At 39.7% G+C, this 19,459-nt stretch overlaps 1 protein-coding gene across 8 annotated transcripts in view; it reads right to left on the bottom strand.

The window, feature by feature from the left end:
• Nucleotides 1–19,459, bottom strand: part of MLLT10 (MLLT10 histone lysine methyltransferase DOT1L cofactor) — a 250,625-nt gene that overhangs the window by 9,700 nt on the left and 221,466 nt on the right. For all 8 annotated transcript variants that reach the window (XM_059729065.1, XM_059729064.1, XM_019497622.2 and 5 more), the window contains 6 exons: nucleotides 18,862–18,979; nucleotides 17,465–17,534; nucleotides 13,142–13,296; nucleotides 10,860–11,048; nucleotides 9,702–9,790; nucleotides 9,216–9,577 (listed from right to left, as the gene is read on the bottom strand). In XM_059729065.1, coding sequence (XP_059585048.1) covers nucleotides 9,216–9,577; nucleotides 9,702–9,790; nucleotides 10,860–11,048; nucleotides 13,142–13,296; nucleotides 17,465–17,534; nucleotides 18,862–18,979 — 983 coding nt within the window. The remainder of the gene's footprint in view (nucleotides 1–9,215; nucleotides 9,578–9,701; nucleotides 9,791–10,859; nucleotides 11,049–13,141; nucleotides 13,297–17,464; nucleotides 17,535–18,861; nucleotides 18,980–19,459) is intronic.

Genomic DNA, 19,459 nt, shown 5'->3' with positions numbered 1-19,459 from the left:
GTCCTACTGGGTAGAGTGGTTTTCTTTAATCTTTACTAATCTATAGAGGAACCTCTAATATAGTCTGTGGCCTGTTGTGACCTATTTATAAAACTTTTCTAAAAAGGTTACATGAATATACTGTCTCAATTAGTATATAATAAGTTGTAATCCCTATTCTTTGGTGATAGCTTTGAGCTTTAACGCATCTTAAATTAAAACTATCTTTATCTAGGGGTGTTTTTTTTAAAGCATTTAAAAAAATTTAAAATATGGTTAAATAAAAAAAAATCTGATTTAAATAAAAAATCTGTTTTTTTTAATTCACTGATTTTTATCCACGCTGTATAAAAGTCAATAAAGGATTCTATAGGTATGGCCAAAGAGGACGACCAAGGAAAATGTAGGTCCTTTACTGAATGCAAAAGGCAGTCTAGATACAGACAATGCAGAAAAGGCTGAATTATTTAATGCTTTGTTTTTACTTTAGTCTTCATGTATAAGGTTGGCTACCAGATGAGTGCAGTTGGCAGTAATGATAGGAAAAGGGATAAGCATCTTAGAGCGGTGGAAGAGCAGGTTGCGGATTACTTAGAGAAGCTGGATGATTTCAAGTCAGCAGGGCCAGATGAGATACACCCTAGGGTAATGAAGGAATTATGAAGGAATTGGCTGAGGTAATTTCAGAGTCACTGGCTATCATCTTAGAGAATTTGTAGAGGTCAGATGAGGTCCTAGATGACTGGAAAAGGGGAAATATAGTGCCCATCTTTAACAATGGAATGAGGAAAGGTTCAACAATTACAGACTGGTCAGTCTGGCCTCAATACCAGGAAAGATCATAGAGCAGTGGGGAGCGAACCCCACTACATTACGAACCCCTGCGGAGTATGCATGTCTAGTATGGGAATCATTAGTTCATGCCAAGAAACTAGACTCAGTTCTAAATAACAGCTGTCATGAAATAACAGGAAGTCTAAAACCAACACTAAAAGACAGTTTGTACTTACTGGCTGGCATTGCATCACCTGATATCAGAAGAAATATAGTGAGCCAAAAAGAAAGATCATGGCATATTGAAGACCCCAGGCATTCTATGGTCACACAGAAATAACTAAATGGCTTAAAGCACAAAAGAGTTTTGTGACCAGTCTTGTATGGTTGTACATAAGGGCTCACAGAGCATGACTGAGGTTATGGAAGGAAAGGTTATGCACAATCAGGTGCTCTTCAGTAGACCTGGAACCCCAGGAAAACCTTCCCAGAGTGGCTGATCTAGACTGGCCAACAAGGTGATGCCTGAATTGCTTGCACATGCAAACTGGAAGATCAAAAACAAACATGACCAAATGGGGCTAATCTAATTACATGAATACATGCGAGCACAGTGAAGTACAGACTATGGAGCATCTGTTTGTTTGCTAACTTCTTGATGAGACCTGTACAAAGGAGGACTTCATTGCAGCAATGGAAAGAGCCATTGCTTGTGCACAGTTCTGGAAAAACATCAGGTTTGTGACAAGGACATAAGTAGAAGAAGATGGAGGAGGGCTTTAAACTAGGTTTGCCAGGGGATGGAGACCAAAGCCCTGAGGTAAGTGGGGAAGCGGGAGACCTGGAGGAAGAGCAAGCAGGAGGGGGAAAACAGGGGAGGTGCTCTCATACTTCTTGAGAAATCAGGGCAATCAACTGGTTACCTCAGGTACCCATACACAAATGCATGGAGGCTGGGAAACAAACAGGAAGAATTGGAAGTCCTTGCACAATCATGGAACTATGATATGATTGAAATAACAGAGACTTGGTGGGATAGCTCACATGACTGGAGCACTGCCATGGACGGGTACAAACTGTTCAGGAAGGACAGGGGAGAAGAGGAGGAGTTGCACTTTATGTAAAAGAGCCATATGACTGTTCAGAGGTCCAGTATGAAGCTGGAGATGGGCCTGTTGAGAGTCTCTGGGCTAGGATCAGAGGGGAAAGCAACAAGGGTGATGTCATGGTGGGGGTCTACTATAGACCACCAGACCAAGAGAAAGTGGGGGATGAGGCTTTCTTAAAATGATTACCAGAATTTTCCCTGATCACAGGCCCTGGTTCTTATGGGGGACTTCAATCACCCTGACATCTGCTGGGAGGGCAATACAACAGTGCACAGGCAACCCAGGTAGTTTTTGGAGAGTACTGGGGACAACTTGCTGGTACAAGTGCTGGAGCAGCCAAACAGGGGCCATGCTCTTCTTGACCTGCTACTCACAAACAGGGAAGAATTGGTAGGGAATGTAGTAGTGGATAGCAACTTGGGCAGCAGTGAGAAGATGACTGAGTTCAGATCCTGAGGAAAGGAAGGATGGAGAGCAGCAGAGTAAGGATCCTAGACTTCAGAAAAGAGGGACTTTGATGCACTCAGGGAACTCACTCTGGGAAGCCAGAGTGAGGGGGAGAAGAGTCCAAGACAGCTGGCTGTAATTAAAAGAAGACTTACTGAGACTGCAGGAACAAACCATCCCAGTGTGCAGCAAGACTAGCAAGTATGGCAAAAGACCAGCTTGGCTTAACGGGGAACTCTTTAGTAAACTAAATCACAAAAAGGAAGGTTATAAAAAGTTGAAACTTGGAAGAATATAAGAGCATTGCTCAGGTATGCATGGATGAAGTCAGGAAAGCCAAAGCACAACTGGAGTTGCAGCTTGCAAGGGATGTGAAGGGTAACAAGAAGCGTTTCTAAAAGTATGTTGGTAGCAAGAGGAAGATCAGGGAAAGTGTGGGTCCCTTACTGAATGGGGGAGGCAACTTAGTGACAGAGGATGTAGAAAAGGCTGAAGTGCTCAATGCCTTTTTTACCTCAGTGTTCACAACCAAGCTCATCTCCCAGACTACTGCACCAGGCAGCACAGTTTGGGGAGGAGGTGACCAGCCCTCAGTGGTAAAAGAACAGGTTAGGGACTACCTAGAAAAGCTGGACATATACAGGTCCATGTGGCTGGATGGGATGCACCTGAGGGTGATGAGGGAGTTGGCTCATGTGATTGCAGAGCCATCGGCCATCATCTTTGATTAGGAAAGGTCATGGATGACTGGAAAAGGGCAAACAGTTTCTATATTTCAGAAAAGGAAAAAGGAGGATCCAGGGAACCAGTCAGCCTCACTTCAGTCCCTGGAAAAATCATGGAGGAGATTCTCAAGGAATCCATTTCTAAGCACCTGGAGGAGAATAAGGTGATTAGGAACAGTCAGCATGGATTCACCAGGGGCAAGTCAACCTGATTGCCTTCTATGATGATATGACTGGCTCTGTAGATGTGGGGAGACCCGTGGATGTGGTATACCTTGATTTTAGCAAAGCTTTTGATAAGGTCTCCCACAACCTTCTCTCAGGCAAGCTAAGGAAGTATGGGCTAGATGAATGGATAGAAAAGTGGCTGGAGTATCAGGCTTAAGGAGTAATAATCAATGGCTCAAAGTCTAGTTGGCAGCTAGTATCAAGTGGAGTACCCCAGGCGTCAGTCCTAGGGCCAGTTTTGTACAATGTCTTCATCAACGACCTGGAAGATGGCATAGAGCAAATGACACTAAGCTTGGGGGAGTAATAGATACACTGGAGGGTACGGTTAGAATTCAAATTGGTGGATTGGGCCAAAAGGAATCCCATGAGGGTCAACAAGGACAAATGCAAAATCCTGCACTTAGGATGGAACAAGGCCATGCACTAGTACAGGTTTGGGACCAACTGGCTAAGAGCAGCTCTGCAAAAAAGGACCTGGGGGTTACAGTGGACAATAAACTCAATATGGGCCAGCAGTGTGCCCTTGTTGCCAAGAGGGCTAAGGGCATACTGGGCTGCATTGGTAGGTGTGTTGCCAGCAGGTCAAGAGAAGTGATTATTCTGCTCTATTCAGCACTGGTGAGGCCACATCTGAAGTACTGTGTCCAGTTTTGAGCCCCCCACACTACAGAAAGGATGTGAACAAACTGGAGAGAGTCCAGTGGAAGGCAACAAAAATGGTGAGGGGGTTGGGGAACATTACTTATGAGAAAAGACTGAGGGAACTGGGCTTATTTAATCTAGAGAAGAGGAGATAGAGGGGACTTAATAGAGGGGACTTCTATGACTAGGTGACAGGCTCGGAGTGGGAGGGGGGAGCAGGGGATGAGATATACCTTCACTTTAGCAAAGCTTTTGACACTCTCTCACAACATTCTCATTAGTAAAATAAGGAACTACACTCTAGATGGAAGTGGATATACAACTGATTACATCATTGGGTTCAACAAGTAGTCATCAATGGCTCAATATTCTAGTTGGGGTGAGATATCAAGTAGGGTTCCCCAAGGATCTGTCCTGGGTCTTGCATTGTTTTGTACATTCATGGAAGTGAATCATCATGGTGCTCCATGAGCAGTAGTATCCCCCAAAGCTCCATCCTTGGACCCGTACTCTTCAACATCTTTATTAACAATGTGGACACTGGTGTCAGAAGCAGACTGGCTAAGTTGGCTAATGACACCAAACTTTGGGGTAGAGTATCCACACCCAAGGATAGGCTGGTGATCCAAGCTGACCCTGATAGGCTTAGATAGTGGGCAGATAAAAACCTGATGACATTCAATATGGATAAATGCAAGGTACTCCACCTTGGGGGGAAGAACCCTGCATCATGCTTATAGGCTCGCTATGCTCACTAGCACCATGGCCAAAAGGGACTTGGGAGTCATGATTGACCATGAGATGTACGTAAGCCACCAACGCAATGTCACAGCTAGTAAAGCGAACAAAACGCTGGCTTGCATCCATAGATGTTTCTAAAGCTAATTTCAGGATGTCATCCTCCTGCTGTACTCAGCCTTGGTGAGGCCGCAGCTGGAGTACTGCATCCAATGCTGGGCTCCACAATTTAAAAAGGATGTGGAAAAGCTTGAGAGAGTCCAGAGGAGACCCACATGCATGATCAGAGGGCAGGAGAACAGGCCTTATGAAGAGAGGTTGAGAGCCATGGGACTCTTCAGCCTGGAAAAGTGCAGGCTCAGGGGTGACCTGGTGGCAGCCTATAAGTATATAAGGGGTGTACGTCAAGATGTGGGGGAACGCCTGTTCACCAGAGCACCCCAAGGGATGACAAGGTTATAAACTCCTCCAACACCATTTTAGGTTGGACATAAGGAAAAACTTCTTTACTGTCTGAGCCCCCAAGGCCTGGAATAGACTCCCTCTAAAAGTGGGTCAAGCACCTACTCTGGACACTTTGGATGCTTATCTTGCTGGGATCCTTTGAATCTAGCTGACTTCCTGCCCCTGGAGCAGGGGGCTGGACTCAATGATCTTCTGAGGTCCCTTCCAGCCCTAATGTTTATGAAATATATGAAATCTTTATTAATGATTTGAAGAATGGGGTGGAGTGCACACTTAGTGAATTTACAAATAACACAAAGATGGATGGAGTTGCAGACACTGGCATATAGGATCAGGAGTCAGAATGACCTGGATAAACTGGAGAAATGGTCTGACATCAAATAAACTGAAATTCAATAAGGATAATTGCATTTAGGATGGAGTAAAAGCATGCACGCATACAAACTGGGTAAATGACTGGCTAGGATGCAACTCTGCAGAAAAGGACCTGGTGTTACTAGGGACCATAAGCTGAATATGGCTCAACAGCATGCTCTTGTTGCAAAAAAAGACAATAACATCCTGGACTGTATTAACAGGAGTGCCACTTGAAAATCAAGGGAAAAGATCCTTCCACTCTATTTGGCCCTGGTGATGCTGTACCTGGAGTACTATTGTCCAGTTTTGTACCCTGCACTTCAAGAAAGAGGAGAAAAGATTGGGAAGGGTCCAGCAGAAATCAACAAAAATGATTCACTGAATCACAAAAAAAAAAAAAAAGGCTGGAAGGGACCTCACGAGGTCATCTAGTCCAACCCCCTGCCTAAGGCAGAATCCCTATCAAATCATCTTAGACAAGTGTTTCTGTAAGCTATTCTTAAAAACTTCACAAACAACTTTCTGGCACAACTACTAGGCCCAGCAAGAGAGTTAAGGAAGAGGCCAATACCCAGGTGTGTGGGCATACTATAGAGGAAGGCAAAAACTCTCCAAATCAATGCCAATCTAACACTGAGGTAAAACTCCCTCCTGATCTCAAATGTGATGATAGGTCTGTGTGGAGGAGCAAGGAGCTTAACTTCAAGAACCTCCAGGTTTTAAGTCCCAGCAGAAACATTACCATATCCAAGTCAAAATCCCCAGAACTGGCTGCAGCCAACACTAAATGCTTCTCAGGCAGGCAAAAAAACTTGATACATGTAGTAAAAGGATGGAAAAAATTCCTTATGGCCCCATGTGAAGACCAGCAAAGCCCAGAAGCGTAAGATAAACAAAAGCATATAATAACCAATTAAGTGATTAGAAGTCTGGGAGACATGACTTAACTGTGAAAAGGCTGAAAGGACTAAAATTATTTAGTCTGGAGGAGAGAAGACTAACTTGACAACAGGATTTGATAACAGTCTTCAAATATTTGATTATAGAGAGGATGGAGATAGATAATTCTCTGTGCCTGTAGGCAACAGGATTAGAAGCAATGGTCTCAAACCACAACAAGGAAAAATTTAGGTTGGACATTAGGAAGTGGTTAGAGGGGTGGGCAAGGAAAATGAATTGAGAGAGAGAATTCTGAACACACTTAAATGGGTGATGTGTGTAGACCACAGAGGAGCAGGTTACAGTATTTAAGGTAAGATATGAGGAAAGAACAAATGAGTTTTTGCAAGCCAAATAGTCAGAATTAAAATGGCAAGATCCTTGAAAAGTTGTATAGAAGGGTATCAAACTTGTCTGGTCCTGCAGGCCCGATTAGTGGTACAGGACCAGTCTACAGGCTGAATGAATGGCATGGGGCCAGTCTGGCAGGCCAGATCAGGCCCGTATCCCCTTTCTTCCCCATGTTAGATCCAGTGCATGTGGCACCCACTCCAGGACCCAATGGGAAGAGGCCCAGCATTCTGACTGCTGCCACAGGAATAAGCCACTGCATTGGGCTTCTTTTCTACAGTGCTACTAGGGCTCCAGTGCCACTGCTCTCACCTGGGTGCTTGGCAGCCTTGCCAGTAGAAGATACTGCTAAACCCTGTGGTGGCAGCCAAGCCCCAGGCAAGAGCTACATCACTGGAACCAGCAGCACCAGAGTTTCTACCCACAGTGGCAAACACGTGCCTGGGTGAGAACTAGCTCTGGAACCCCAGCAGCACCCCAGGAAAAAGCCTGATACTGCAGCCACTTGGCTGCCGCTGGCTGCCGCTGTCACAGTGCCAGACTTCATCCTGCAGGGCTGATGTGGCTCCAGCACCATGACTCTCAACCAACAACTTGGCTACAGCTGCAGAAACAAGCCATGGTGCTGCTGGGGCTCCAGCACTGGATCTTGCTCAGGGCTGCCACTGCAAGAAAGTCCCCCATTGCAGCCAGAGTTGAGGAAAAAGTCTGTGGGCTGGATGACCCGGCTCCAAGGGCCAGATCTGGCCCGCAGACTGTATATGTTTAATGCCCCCGCTGTAGAGGAAAAACACAGAAACATTTTGACACCATCTGTATATTTGGGAGAGAATGGGGATTATTACAGAGGAAGCTGGTAAGAATCTCTGTATTTAGATTATTTAACAAATCCTATGAAAGGATCATTTTCTTTGGGAAGCTTTCAGCAGACCTTTGATATTCAATAAGGGGCATGCTCCTGAACTAAGAAAATGCCTTTCCTTTGTCCCACAAAATTTTATTCAATTTTTATGGAATACAGATGGTTAAAAATAGCTATAGCTCTTCTCTTATTGTTGTTCCTGAGAATATTTTGTGTGTCAAAATAATAATGGAATACAAAAGTGCGCACACATGCTGGGCTTATATCCTTCACTGCAGCAGCCATAGGCAGCGATGACATTTACTGGGAACATTTAGGAGCTGTCAGAGCAGGGCTAGGAATGTGGGTGTTAAGATGACAGAGCTTGGCTTCCCTCCCAAAGCCAAAAGCCTTTTTGAGGGCACCCTTTTTGGGCTGGAGCTCCCAAAATTCCATAGTAAAGGGACAGTAAGAGAGAATCAGCTGGACCAGGCTCAATTCTGTCTGCAGTTTCTCCAATTTTTCCCCCACCTCCATCTGGGTTAACAGCTGTCTCGTACTGGCAACTAATGTACCTAGTTCTATAGCTCAAATGGTAGCAGTCTGGGCTATTCTTGATGTTTTTTGAGGGAGGCCTTTTTTGTGAAAGGGTGGGGGGAGGGATTGCTATAGAATTAACTGTTTGTCCGCTCCCCCAGCCTCCAACCCATTTAAAAACCCTTAGGATATATGTAACTTTATTTTAAAAGAACCTCAAGCACTAAGAAGTTGGGAAATTAAAGATTTACATAGCTGTCCTTGCAACCTTAATGCTGCTGCATTATAGTGCAGTCTACTCATATGACTACTTGCCATTTTCCACAAGATCCTTGCCTCGTTTAATCTACATGGTAGATGTACAAATGGGGGAAAAATTAAGATTATATGCACAACTATGCATTTGTTCTTTCCCAATTTTAAGTGTATGATTTTGTAAACTAAATATTCTTCAATGTAATGCAACTTTTATACATATAATGTATAATGCAGAAATGCGAAGAAAGATGTATTGCATTCTAAAGCTTGTTTTAGTCTATTCCAACCATGCAGTTGGTCCAATAAAAGATATCACACACAAAAATCCTTGCCTCTTGTGTATTTCCTGGACCATCACAGCTATAACATCACTCCAAAACTACCAAGTATTATTAATGTTGCTTAACTACTGAAATAACAGTACAACGGAACCAAGGCTATTTCTTCTGAGTGACCTATTCAGGTCCATTCCAATGCATTAATGGAATCGACCAAAGGACATGTAGAAGCAAAAATAAATTTAAGAAACAGATGGACCTTCACCAATAGTCTCAATAAAGCCTGAAAACTTGGATGGCAGAATCGTTTCATTTTAAATTAAATACTACTAATTTTAAAACATTACCATCTATGGGCATGCTGTAATTAATTTTTTCCACTTGTAGCATTTGTCTTATATAGAACTCCACAGGAATCAAGTCATAAAAACACCAGCTAAACCAAACACTAAATAAAGTAACTTAATGTTTAAAAATCAGTTAACATTGCAACACAGTATACATCATCAGTAAGAAACAAACTGTATTTTAGTAAAATTCTTACCTGTTATTGAGTGTTGTTGGCAGAGGATGCGCTACGTTAGGTGGCACAGTTGCATGAGTGAGAGGAGAGGGGTTCTGAGCAATTGTGGCAGGGGTCTGAATTACCCCGTTTAAAGCCCCTACAATTCCATTGATTGCCAGCTGGTTACCTGGCAAAGCTCCAATTATTCCACCCACACCAGGCACTGCAGGAATGGTGGATGTTACAGTCTGCATACCACTAGCTAGTGCCCCCACTGTCACACCATTGACCTGTTGAACTCCTGTGACTCCTGAGGCTTGCTGAGCTGGACTTTGCCCAGCAGGTGGTGGAGTGGAAAGGGCTGATGAACTGCTGGTGCTTTGTCCGCTGGAGGTTATCTCCTAATGTAAAAACAAACAAAAAGCCCCTCAGTGGCATAGAATTTCAAAGACAAAAACAGCACCAGAATTCAGAGATAAAGTTAATTTATAACAAGTCAAGAAAACACAATTTTTTTTTAATTACCTGATTTAATACAGGAAGGGAGTTGTCAGGTAAAAAACTGTTTCCCAGATGAGGACTCTTACTGCTGTTCAAGGAATCAGTGCTAGGTGCTGAAGTGATCATTAAAAAAAAATGTTGTTAATTTCCAACATCTTACATGTTAATACTTTAACATTTTCAGAATGATTTATTTCAAGAGAACATTGATGTAGAACACACACACACACACACACACACACACACACACACACACACTACATAAAACTAAGAAAACCCTCAAAACTTTACATTAATCACAATTCCAAGTAAAATATTTATTAACTGACTAACGAAAAGGCAATTGATGTGTTCAAAGCATAAGAAAAAATGTAGCCTTTTCTGGCTTCTGCAAAATGTACAATGAATATACAAGTAAAGCTTTTCTCTACCCTGCTTGATAAATCCCCAAGTCCAATATAAACTTGCCATTTTTTTCTCCAACAAAAATATCTTCAATTGATTTTGATATATATACATACTATATACTAAAGATAATTAAAACATGCAAAAATTATAATAACTCTGTTATTTTCATATACATATACTTATTTCCCATTCATGACCAACAGGAATAAAACAGATCTTTCAGAAAAATCACCGAGGGTTACCATATTTTCAGCAGCAAAAAAAGAGAACGGGGGGGGCGGCCAGCAGCGATATGCCCATGACCTGCCTCTGCCCCTCGCTCCTAAACCCCTGCTTCCCCAGCCCTCCCTCACTCCGAACCCACAGCCCCTTTCCCCCCCAGCCCTGCAGCCCACTGCTCCGCCCCCAGCCCTGCCAGTGCCCCTCACTTCTGACCTGGAAACCCGGCTTCCGCCCCCCCAGCCCTGTTGTCCAAGCAGCACACACACACACACACACACACACAGTCTCTCTACCGCCTTGCCAGGGCCCACGCGGGGAGCATGTGACCCTCAACAGCCAATCACATTGCCCACTACTCCCAGGCCCAAGCAGCCAGCCCAAGAGAGCAGAGGGAACAGCAAAACCCTGGACATTTGCTTTTATTTTAAGAACCGGCCCGGACACAGCACAGGGGGCCAAAAAAGAGGACATGCCTGGGAAAACCCAGATAAGGTAACCCTATCTTCTGGTTACTTCAGGAAAATACTTTGGAAAACATTTTTCTCTACTTACCAGCTTGTGCTGGAAACGTATGCCCTTGATGAGACGGGCTGGGGTTTGAAGTTATTGTTGGAAAGGGAACTGAAAGCTGTGCATTTAGTAGCTGAAGTCGCTCCTTTTTTGCAGTTAGGCTTTTAATCTGTTCCTCTAGCCGTCGATTTTCAACTTGAAGTTGGTGTAATGACTTCAGCATTCCTAAAACTAGAAATCAACTAATAATTATAATCACTTGTAGTCACATTTATAGTATTTTTCTTTATTGCAAGAGTATTCCATAAATGTGCTAAAATTTTCAATGGTGGTTATATCCTTCAGATCACGAGTTACACAATCAATACTGACCATTAACAGAGCTTATTTAAAAGTAAAAATCTACCCAACCAATTAATGAAAACACATACTCATATATAGTCAACTCTTCCCTTCTGAAGCCAGACACGTACAATTTCAAATACGGATACATATAGCAAAAAGGTCACAGTTTGACAATTCCTGTTCTTCCGTTGGGTGCATCGTTGCTTCTGCATAGACAGTTCACCATCAGGTTTTGTGTTCATTTTGAGCAAATTTTAGTTCAATATGTTTTCTGCTAACTTGGTCTTTGAAACAAAAGTAAAAACAAGATTCCTTTAATGACAGACAAGTCAGCAGAGCAGCTGTGAATTGTCTATTCTGCATGGGTTATAGAGTTCAACTACAACTCTCAAAACAGTAAAAGGCCTGAAACATATTGCTTTTATGTAATGAACTAATACTGTTTTGTTGGGGTTTTTTTAAAGGAAATTATGTGAAAAAGGGACTGCTCTGTTATACAAACAATAGAAAACTTTTTTCCACACTTTTCTTAATAGGTTTTTAAAAGCATTATTAGTTTACAAAGTCAACTAAATTGCAAATTTATATAACCAATGAAAAACTTTTACCCCATTTCTTTTATTGCTTTTGAATCAACATGCACCTTGCTGGAGGCCATATCTTCCAGTTGCTTTCTGTGTCAATCTATAGATCACCCAGCAGGGAGCACTATGTGAGCACTGCAGTTACCACCCCTTCTTTGCCAATAAAGCGCATCATCTTGTGAGCAGGCCCAGCTTCTACCATGAACATTTCCTTAAATTCTGATTTTGTTTCAGAACTTGGATGTCCCAAATAGTCCTAGAGCATGGTTGTACTGCCACAGGGACAGCCACTTTTTAATTCTAAATGATATTTGTTTAACATGACCTCTGGGCCTACTACAGACATAAGTCTACTGGTATAGGCACATCTGGTAATTTCCCAAGGATTTAGCTTTTATCCCTCCTCTTCAAAAACATACAAAGGAACCCTCAGTGTGCCCAAATGAGATGCAATAAGACTTAGCTAAACCTGTCCTCCAGCTATCATGTTTAAAGGATTATCCCTGCATGAATTTCCTCACAATTAGCATTTTTGTCAGGGTACCATTCATAAAATTACCAACGAGATGGCACTTCACTAACCATCACCACCACGAATAAATTGTTCAATAAACTACACACACACAAATGATACAGTATAAAAATAATTTGATCTAAAACTATTTAAACAAATTTGATGCTATTGATCTATTGCTGTTTATTAATAACGTCAATTAAAAAATCTATTTTTTCATTTAATCTTTGTCATCTTTTATTTTTCAGCTATTTCATTTTGTCCAACAACTCTTGAAAATACAATCATTAACTCAAAATGGGAATTTCCTAAGGAATGTAGAATATAAATGAAATACAAACAAAGGTGATGCAGGGGGCCTGCACAATCTTTGTAAAATATGCCATTGTTTCTCACAACAATGGAAGTGGGTAGCTTACATTTAACGTATAAGAAATAAACCTCTGAAAGAAATGTCTCAATTTGTCATCTGGCATCCCGTAATATGAAGCAGAACTGAGTTTTGCCTTTACAATAACCAAGTATTTAACATTCATGGCAGTATGGCCTAGTAAGTAGAGCACAGGCCTGAGATTTGAAAGACTTGGGCTAATTTCCTTGCAAATGACCTGTTGGGTAATCTTGGGTATGTCACTTCCTCTGTGCCTCAGAGCCACCATCTATAAAATGGGGATAATGATACTGACCTCTTTCATGAAGTGCTTGGAAATTGAAGGAAAGTGCTGCATCAGAGCTTAGGTGAATAATATATGCAGAAGTAATATATGCAGCATAAAATGAAAAATAAGTCATTATAAAACCTTAGACAACCACTGAGTGACAGTTTATTCATAATGCTGTCCAACAACAAAATAGTAATATGAGAAAATGTAAATACTTACTGTCACTTGGGGTGCCCTGCTCTAATAAAAATTGTTGTCCTTCACTCCACTGCCGCTCCAAAAGTTGTTCTATGCTGGCAGCTACTGGGGGCAAGTTTTCCACACTACTGTTCCCCAACTGATCATAGCGAATCTGTAAGCTGCTTACAGGCGATCTGTTGGAAACATTGCAATTTACATGTTTAAAGGATGGAAAAATAACTACTTAACCAAGGGTTGATAAAATTTCTTACCTTATGTTGGCCCCTAGCACCTACCACCCACAACTTTCTACACTAAGTTAAAAATAAAAAAATCACTGTTTTCTCATTATCCAGAATTTAACAAAAGACCAAAATACTTCAGCTTCAAAATTTGCTCAGGCAAACTAATGTAATAATTAGATGACAAAGAGTATTGCCCTCATTTGTATAGCACAAATTTCTAGAGCAAGAAATAGGGAACTAAAAGATCTAGACAAACCTGGAAAATAAAATATGAACCCAGATTAAAATTACTGCAATAATGAAACTTGGAGTATATAGGTCCAACCTAATTCTGTTGTTTGATTAGCTCCAAAATCCATGTAAACATTTTTGAGTGACTGAGAAGTATTAATTCATTAAAACAGGACCATTAAAGAAGTACTCAAAAGTTCAAATTAACAAAATTCAGACTGTCTATCCAAACCTTACTTTGCCCCTTTGCCATATGCATTAATATACTGCCTTTGAATGAACATATATTGCACGTTCCATAGGCTCTGTCTCATTCAAGGAAAACCCACCACTCTGCAGAGGGTTGTTATAGGGTCTATCTACCCCTTAAACACTATTTCAAGGACTTCTTCCTCATCAGAAAAGGTAAAATAAGTAATAAGCAAACAGAACAGTTTCTCAAAGTATCTTGTTAACTCCATAATTAAAGCACATGGCTCTATGCTTCATTGAGAGAGTCAGATCCAAGCCCACTGCAGTGAACTAGTATCCTTTTTAGTTTAATAATCTATGGCTCAGGTCCTCACTTATTACTTATTTATATTGTGGCAGCAACAATGGGCCCCAATTGAGGATCAGGGCTCAACTGTTTTAGGTCCAATAAAAACAGACACGAAAAAGCTCTTAAGTTCCAAATAAAGACAAAGGAAAACAGGTGGATAGACACAAGGATCAGACAGTCAATTATGATTGGTGTAACAAGCAGTGGTCACTGTACATTAGATACCTAAACAACAGCACAGGTAATTTTTAAGGAAACATTCAGATGATAATCCAATAGTTTTGTAGATTTGTACAGGTTGCTCCTCAAAATGGACAACAACAGTTAGACATCACTCTTGGCAGTGCAGTAACAAGAGATGACAGCTCAATAGCATGTATAAGACATAGGGAAGGTAGGCCAAAACCAGTCTCAAAAGTCACTATGAAGTACAGTAGAGTCAATTATCCAGACACCAATTACTCAAACACTGGATGTGCTCCCAGCTTGTCTGGTATCTGATACAAGTGAAAGGAATGATGATTAAAAGATAGAGATTTGTTTTAACAATTAAGAGAAAAAAAAATAATCAGCAAACTGAAAATGTGTATATATATGGTATCTCTCTTATATGTATACATGCTCATTTAATATGTGGTTCATTAACCAAAACAAAACAGGGTTTAGTCCCAAAATTACTTCAGTTCTGTGAGGACAGTATCTTAACAGTATCAGTTATCTGAAATGATGGGAAGTGGCTACTTTGTATAGAATCCCCTACTTAAACAAACAAAACATTATGCTGCACTAATATTTTCTAGACAAGATGACAGGATTAGAAAGCTCTGTACTGTGCATCACTGAAAACAGAAGCCCTTACCTCATTCTATGAATACACAGTTTTATAACTTGCTTCTCACCCTCTTCCATAATTGCTTCTTAATTTCTTGTAAGGTCAGAGTGTAATTGTTTACTTTCTTAGCCTAACTCCATTTATACAGGAACATACAGAAATGTTCAAAACTATTTCATACAATTTTTAGTGTAAATAATGTTCTGGTTTTTAGATTTAAAATGTGCTTTATCCTTGGAAAAAGTAGAGATTCCTTGGCAAAAGGAAATTAATTTATGTGCTATGCACACCAATATTTATCTTTATGATGTTTGGTTATATACGTGTGTGCAAGTCTAAACAGATACACTTATTGAAGCATAGCATAAATATAATATTGCTAGGAATCCTGAATGACTACACAACTCTTACGTGAATTACACACATCACCCTAAATAAGTTCCAAAAAATATTTCTATACCACTCTATTTAAATAAAAAATGTTTTAAGACTCAAATAATTTCCTGTAAATAGATTATTTAGTTGAGAGTCAAACTATGTATGGCACAGCATAAAGGGAGAGAAAAATATAAAAAACTAATAATTGTAAAACGTATGCAAAAACCTGTCATGTATTTAATTCTGCAAATTTTATATATAATAAATTCTGCATCTCATACTAGTGTAACTTTGTGGGATGGATGGGGGGTGCTATGGAATGCCACATTTTGCGGAGTTAAATGAATTTTTATATTGTCTTTTTAATGAACAGCAACTATACAGAGTTGCTCAGGATTTCAATGTTATAAACAGTCCCAGGAGAAACGGATCAGCTGATAGAAAATACATTAAATAGATAACGGTTATATAGCTCTTTATTTAGGCAGGGTAAGTAGCTAAAATTGCTGGTTGCCAAATTTAATCAGTTGACAATTTTCCAAGTTGAACGTCTTTTTTAAGGGTTTTTTCTAGTTTTTTTAATATCACCTAAAAACCGCAAAACTTATTTTCCCTAGTTAAAACATTTTGACAACCCTTTCTTTGGAAAGCTCTAGTGCCACTATGTGTTGAAGCAGGAACTTGAAATGTGGCTCATGGTGGTTACGTATCAAGCATGTCCCTTTTGCCACCCCCTGTGAAATACCTGTGCAATTTAGCCAAATAAGGAGCCTCTGTAAAAAAAAAAAATTCACAGTTCACGCATGCTCAATGGAAATTTTGGATTTAAGCATCTAAATACCCCAGAGTCTGTCTACACTGGGGCTAAACTTATATTAGAGTTCTGGGTTACTGTGAGCCATGTAAAATCCAGATAAAAAACACATAAAATAGAAGCGATATGAGATATAATTATCGTCCCACAGTGTATACACATAATGGGGCTGAATTAGGTACAGTTAGGTTCTGACAAATCCTAACTATTGATTACTTTATCCTGCAATCTTGATAATGCTCTTTTAACTTTGTTTTTTTTTGGACAGAAGCACATATAAACTAATAATCTAATGGCCTAGTTTTCAGAAGTGAAAATGGATATGGTTTCCATTTATTTCTCTCGGAATTGTGTGTGTAAGCACCCTTAAAATCATTTCATAATGTTAATCACATTTGCTTCACAGATTACCTGTGTACGCAAGGAAATGTAACAGCACCCAACAGTATAGAAATGGACATGACTAAGTTTTATTTACTATAACTTTCTACAACAGTCCCTTAGACTGTAACAGTAGAATAGAGTTACAATGTTCTAGCATTATAACGAACTCAAGAGATGTATTCTGCAATCCTGAGCAAAATTCCCAGTGATGTCAGCCCCCAAGTAAGGAGCACAACAGCATCTTTAAGACAAGAAAACTCATACAGAAATGTATCCAAAACAAGTACATTTAAACTTAAAAAAACCAACACCACACAATGTTCCATCTCAATTAAAATACTTAAAAAATTCCACTATTACAAAAAATGTTCAAATACTATTATTTAAAAACATGTTAACAGCAACACTTACAAATATGATATGGACACGCAATTCTAGCCAGAGGATTTTGGTATCAAATTTCAATACAGCAATCACATTCACAAGAAAATAAAATGTGATTTTTGGGAACAAATTTGATACATTTTTCCTTTTATATAAAAATATATGTTCCTAAATATAATTTGGCTTTTATTTTCCTTAAAAGTCAAATTACCATAATTTTGTAATCAGGAATTTTTGTGGGGGGAAGGGAAAGGGGAGGGTAGAATATGAATTATACTAGCAAAAACAGGTATACAGAAAAGCTAATATCACATAAGAATAAAAATAAACAGGTCACTTTCAAGTTTCCTCCTAAAGCCATTCTTTCAATGTACAAACCAATTCATTACTATTTCAGTAAATTTAAGAAGAGTTTTTAACTGCTTGGATGCACAAATTATCTACATAATTCTTTAGAGTCTTAACAAACATGCACTACTGATAAAAGATAAAGAAGTTTCCAAATCTTAAAACGGTTCCTTTGCTTGCACTCTGCAATGTAAATAATGCTTACCGTGGTGAGAGACTTCCTCTGGGTGAACCTCCCCTGCCAAGGCTGCGGCTATTATCTCCAAGATCTTGATCTGCAGTGTAAATATTTCACAGCTGATAAAGGGACTCTTATTAGATAAGAGTTTTAAAAGCTGCTGTAGATATTATAAAATATATTAAACTTTAACCACTACCTGCAGTTACTACTGAAGACTGAACATGTAGCTAGTTTAAAATTGCTGAACTGTAGCATGTAAGGTGTTGTCCTTACACATTTCTGTGGGTGTTGCAGGCCATGGATTATGTTCACTTCTTTTATTCTTTTCAGTTTTACAGCACAGAAGCGTGGTTTGCATTTGCAGCACCCTCCCCTCAGCCACTTTTAATTTCTACGGTGAAAGTAATGAATCACAGCTGTGGACAGCTAATCTGTATGCTTATCACAGCAAATCCTGATGCTTTGTATTTTTTTTAACACTTTGCATCCCAAGACGACTCATAAAATATACAATGTATTAACTTACCACCACAACTAACAGTTACACATTGTTCTAAAGATACACTGAAAATATATTATTAAGCTGTTTACTTCATACATTGCTACTGATGATAAAGAAAAGCATAGGAAAGATTCTTGCTAAAAGGTAGTAAAAAAAACAAACAAAAAGCCCTCATTAAATATACAGAAACGTTTTGCTGGGAAGGACTGAAAAGGGTTATTTTCCCTATGGCCTCTCAATAAAATAACCCTATCTGCCCCCTTCAAGGTTGCCCTCCCCCTATTCTGAGTCAAGTCACCTCTGACCTCTTAGAGGGCAAAGACATGACTGATCCATTCTTGGTAAACTGCTAAACTCATTCCCTTCCCCCAAACGGGCATGACTACTAGGACATGTCAACAAATCCTTAAGGATGGAATGAAACAAAGCAAATCCAGTGCCTCATTAAAACTGCAGAAGAGACCAATGTTACAAAATGTCAATTGGTAAATATTCACAGGATTATTAAACACTGTAGAAGTTTTCTAACAGGATCTCTTTCATGCAAAGTTGGGTGTAATACAATTTCATGAATTATGCAAATAAAGGTTTAAACTATTCACGACAAAACCCAAAGCTATGTTACTTTCATTGCAAAGAGCTGAGAACTGAACACATCAATCACAAAAGTCACAAGAGACATTGTTGCATTCCTGCCTGCTGATGGCTCTGCTTAAACATTTACATTTCAGACAGTAAAAAATGCATAGCTATTTTGCAGTACAACAAAGAATTTAATTTCCAACATGTAACAACTGTATACAGTGGTTTACTAACTAAATCCTGAAGCAAGAGTTCAGAAATAAAAACAGCAATCTTATTCGAAAAATTTAAAGTCAGGAAAACAGGCAGAGGTTTGGAACAGTTCTAGCAAGCTTACCTGCTTGACTGTTTTCAGACTGAGCTATAAGTGCTGCCATTGATGAATTAGGATTCAGTCTATTGCCATACATGTGGGATGAAGGCAGACTGAGGGAAGATCCAGGTAGACTGTTTGCCTGTAAGACAACAATTAAACTAAAATCCTTAAAACAACGTCTGGAAGAAAATCTCTTAAAATATTTGAAGGCAGGATTCCTAATAAGTTATGTATTTTTCTATAAAAATAACTAACAATTAATTACTATTTTAAATTTCACTAGTGATTTTCAAATCAAATTGAGAAAAGGGTAACACAGCACCTCTGAACACAACAACTCTGAACATACTGAAGTTTAAAATGTATTTTATAATTTTCTTTCATATTGTTAAGCAAAAAGCCAATATTAAAAAAAATGTACTGTACAAATATGTTAAAAATGTTTCACTGGAAACTTTAAGTGATGGGCATATAGGAGGATGTACGGACTTGCTTACAATTCCGAAGTATGCAATCAATGCTAGGACTTAATAACATGGCGACCATGTGGTTATCTTACTAATTATTTAATCTTATTAAACCATTTACAAAATAAGGGCAGGTAGACAACAGATGTCTC

This window comes from Alligator mississippiensis, chromosome 5, assembly GCF_030867095.1.
Source record: "Alligator mississippiensis isolate rAllMis1 chromosome 5, rAllMis1, whole genome shotgun sequence".
NCBI classification, from domain to species: domain Eukaryota; kingdom Metazoa; phylum Chordata; order Crocodylia; family Alligatoridae; genus Alligator; species Alligator mississippiensis.
This window is presented reverse-complemented; position numbering and strand designations above follow the sequence as displayed.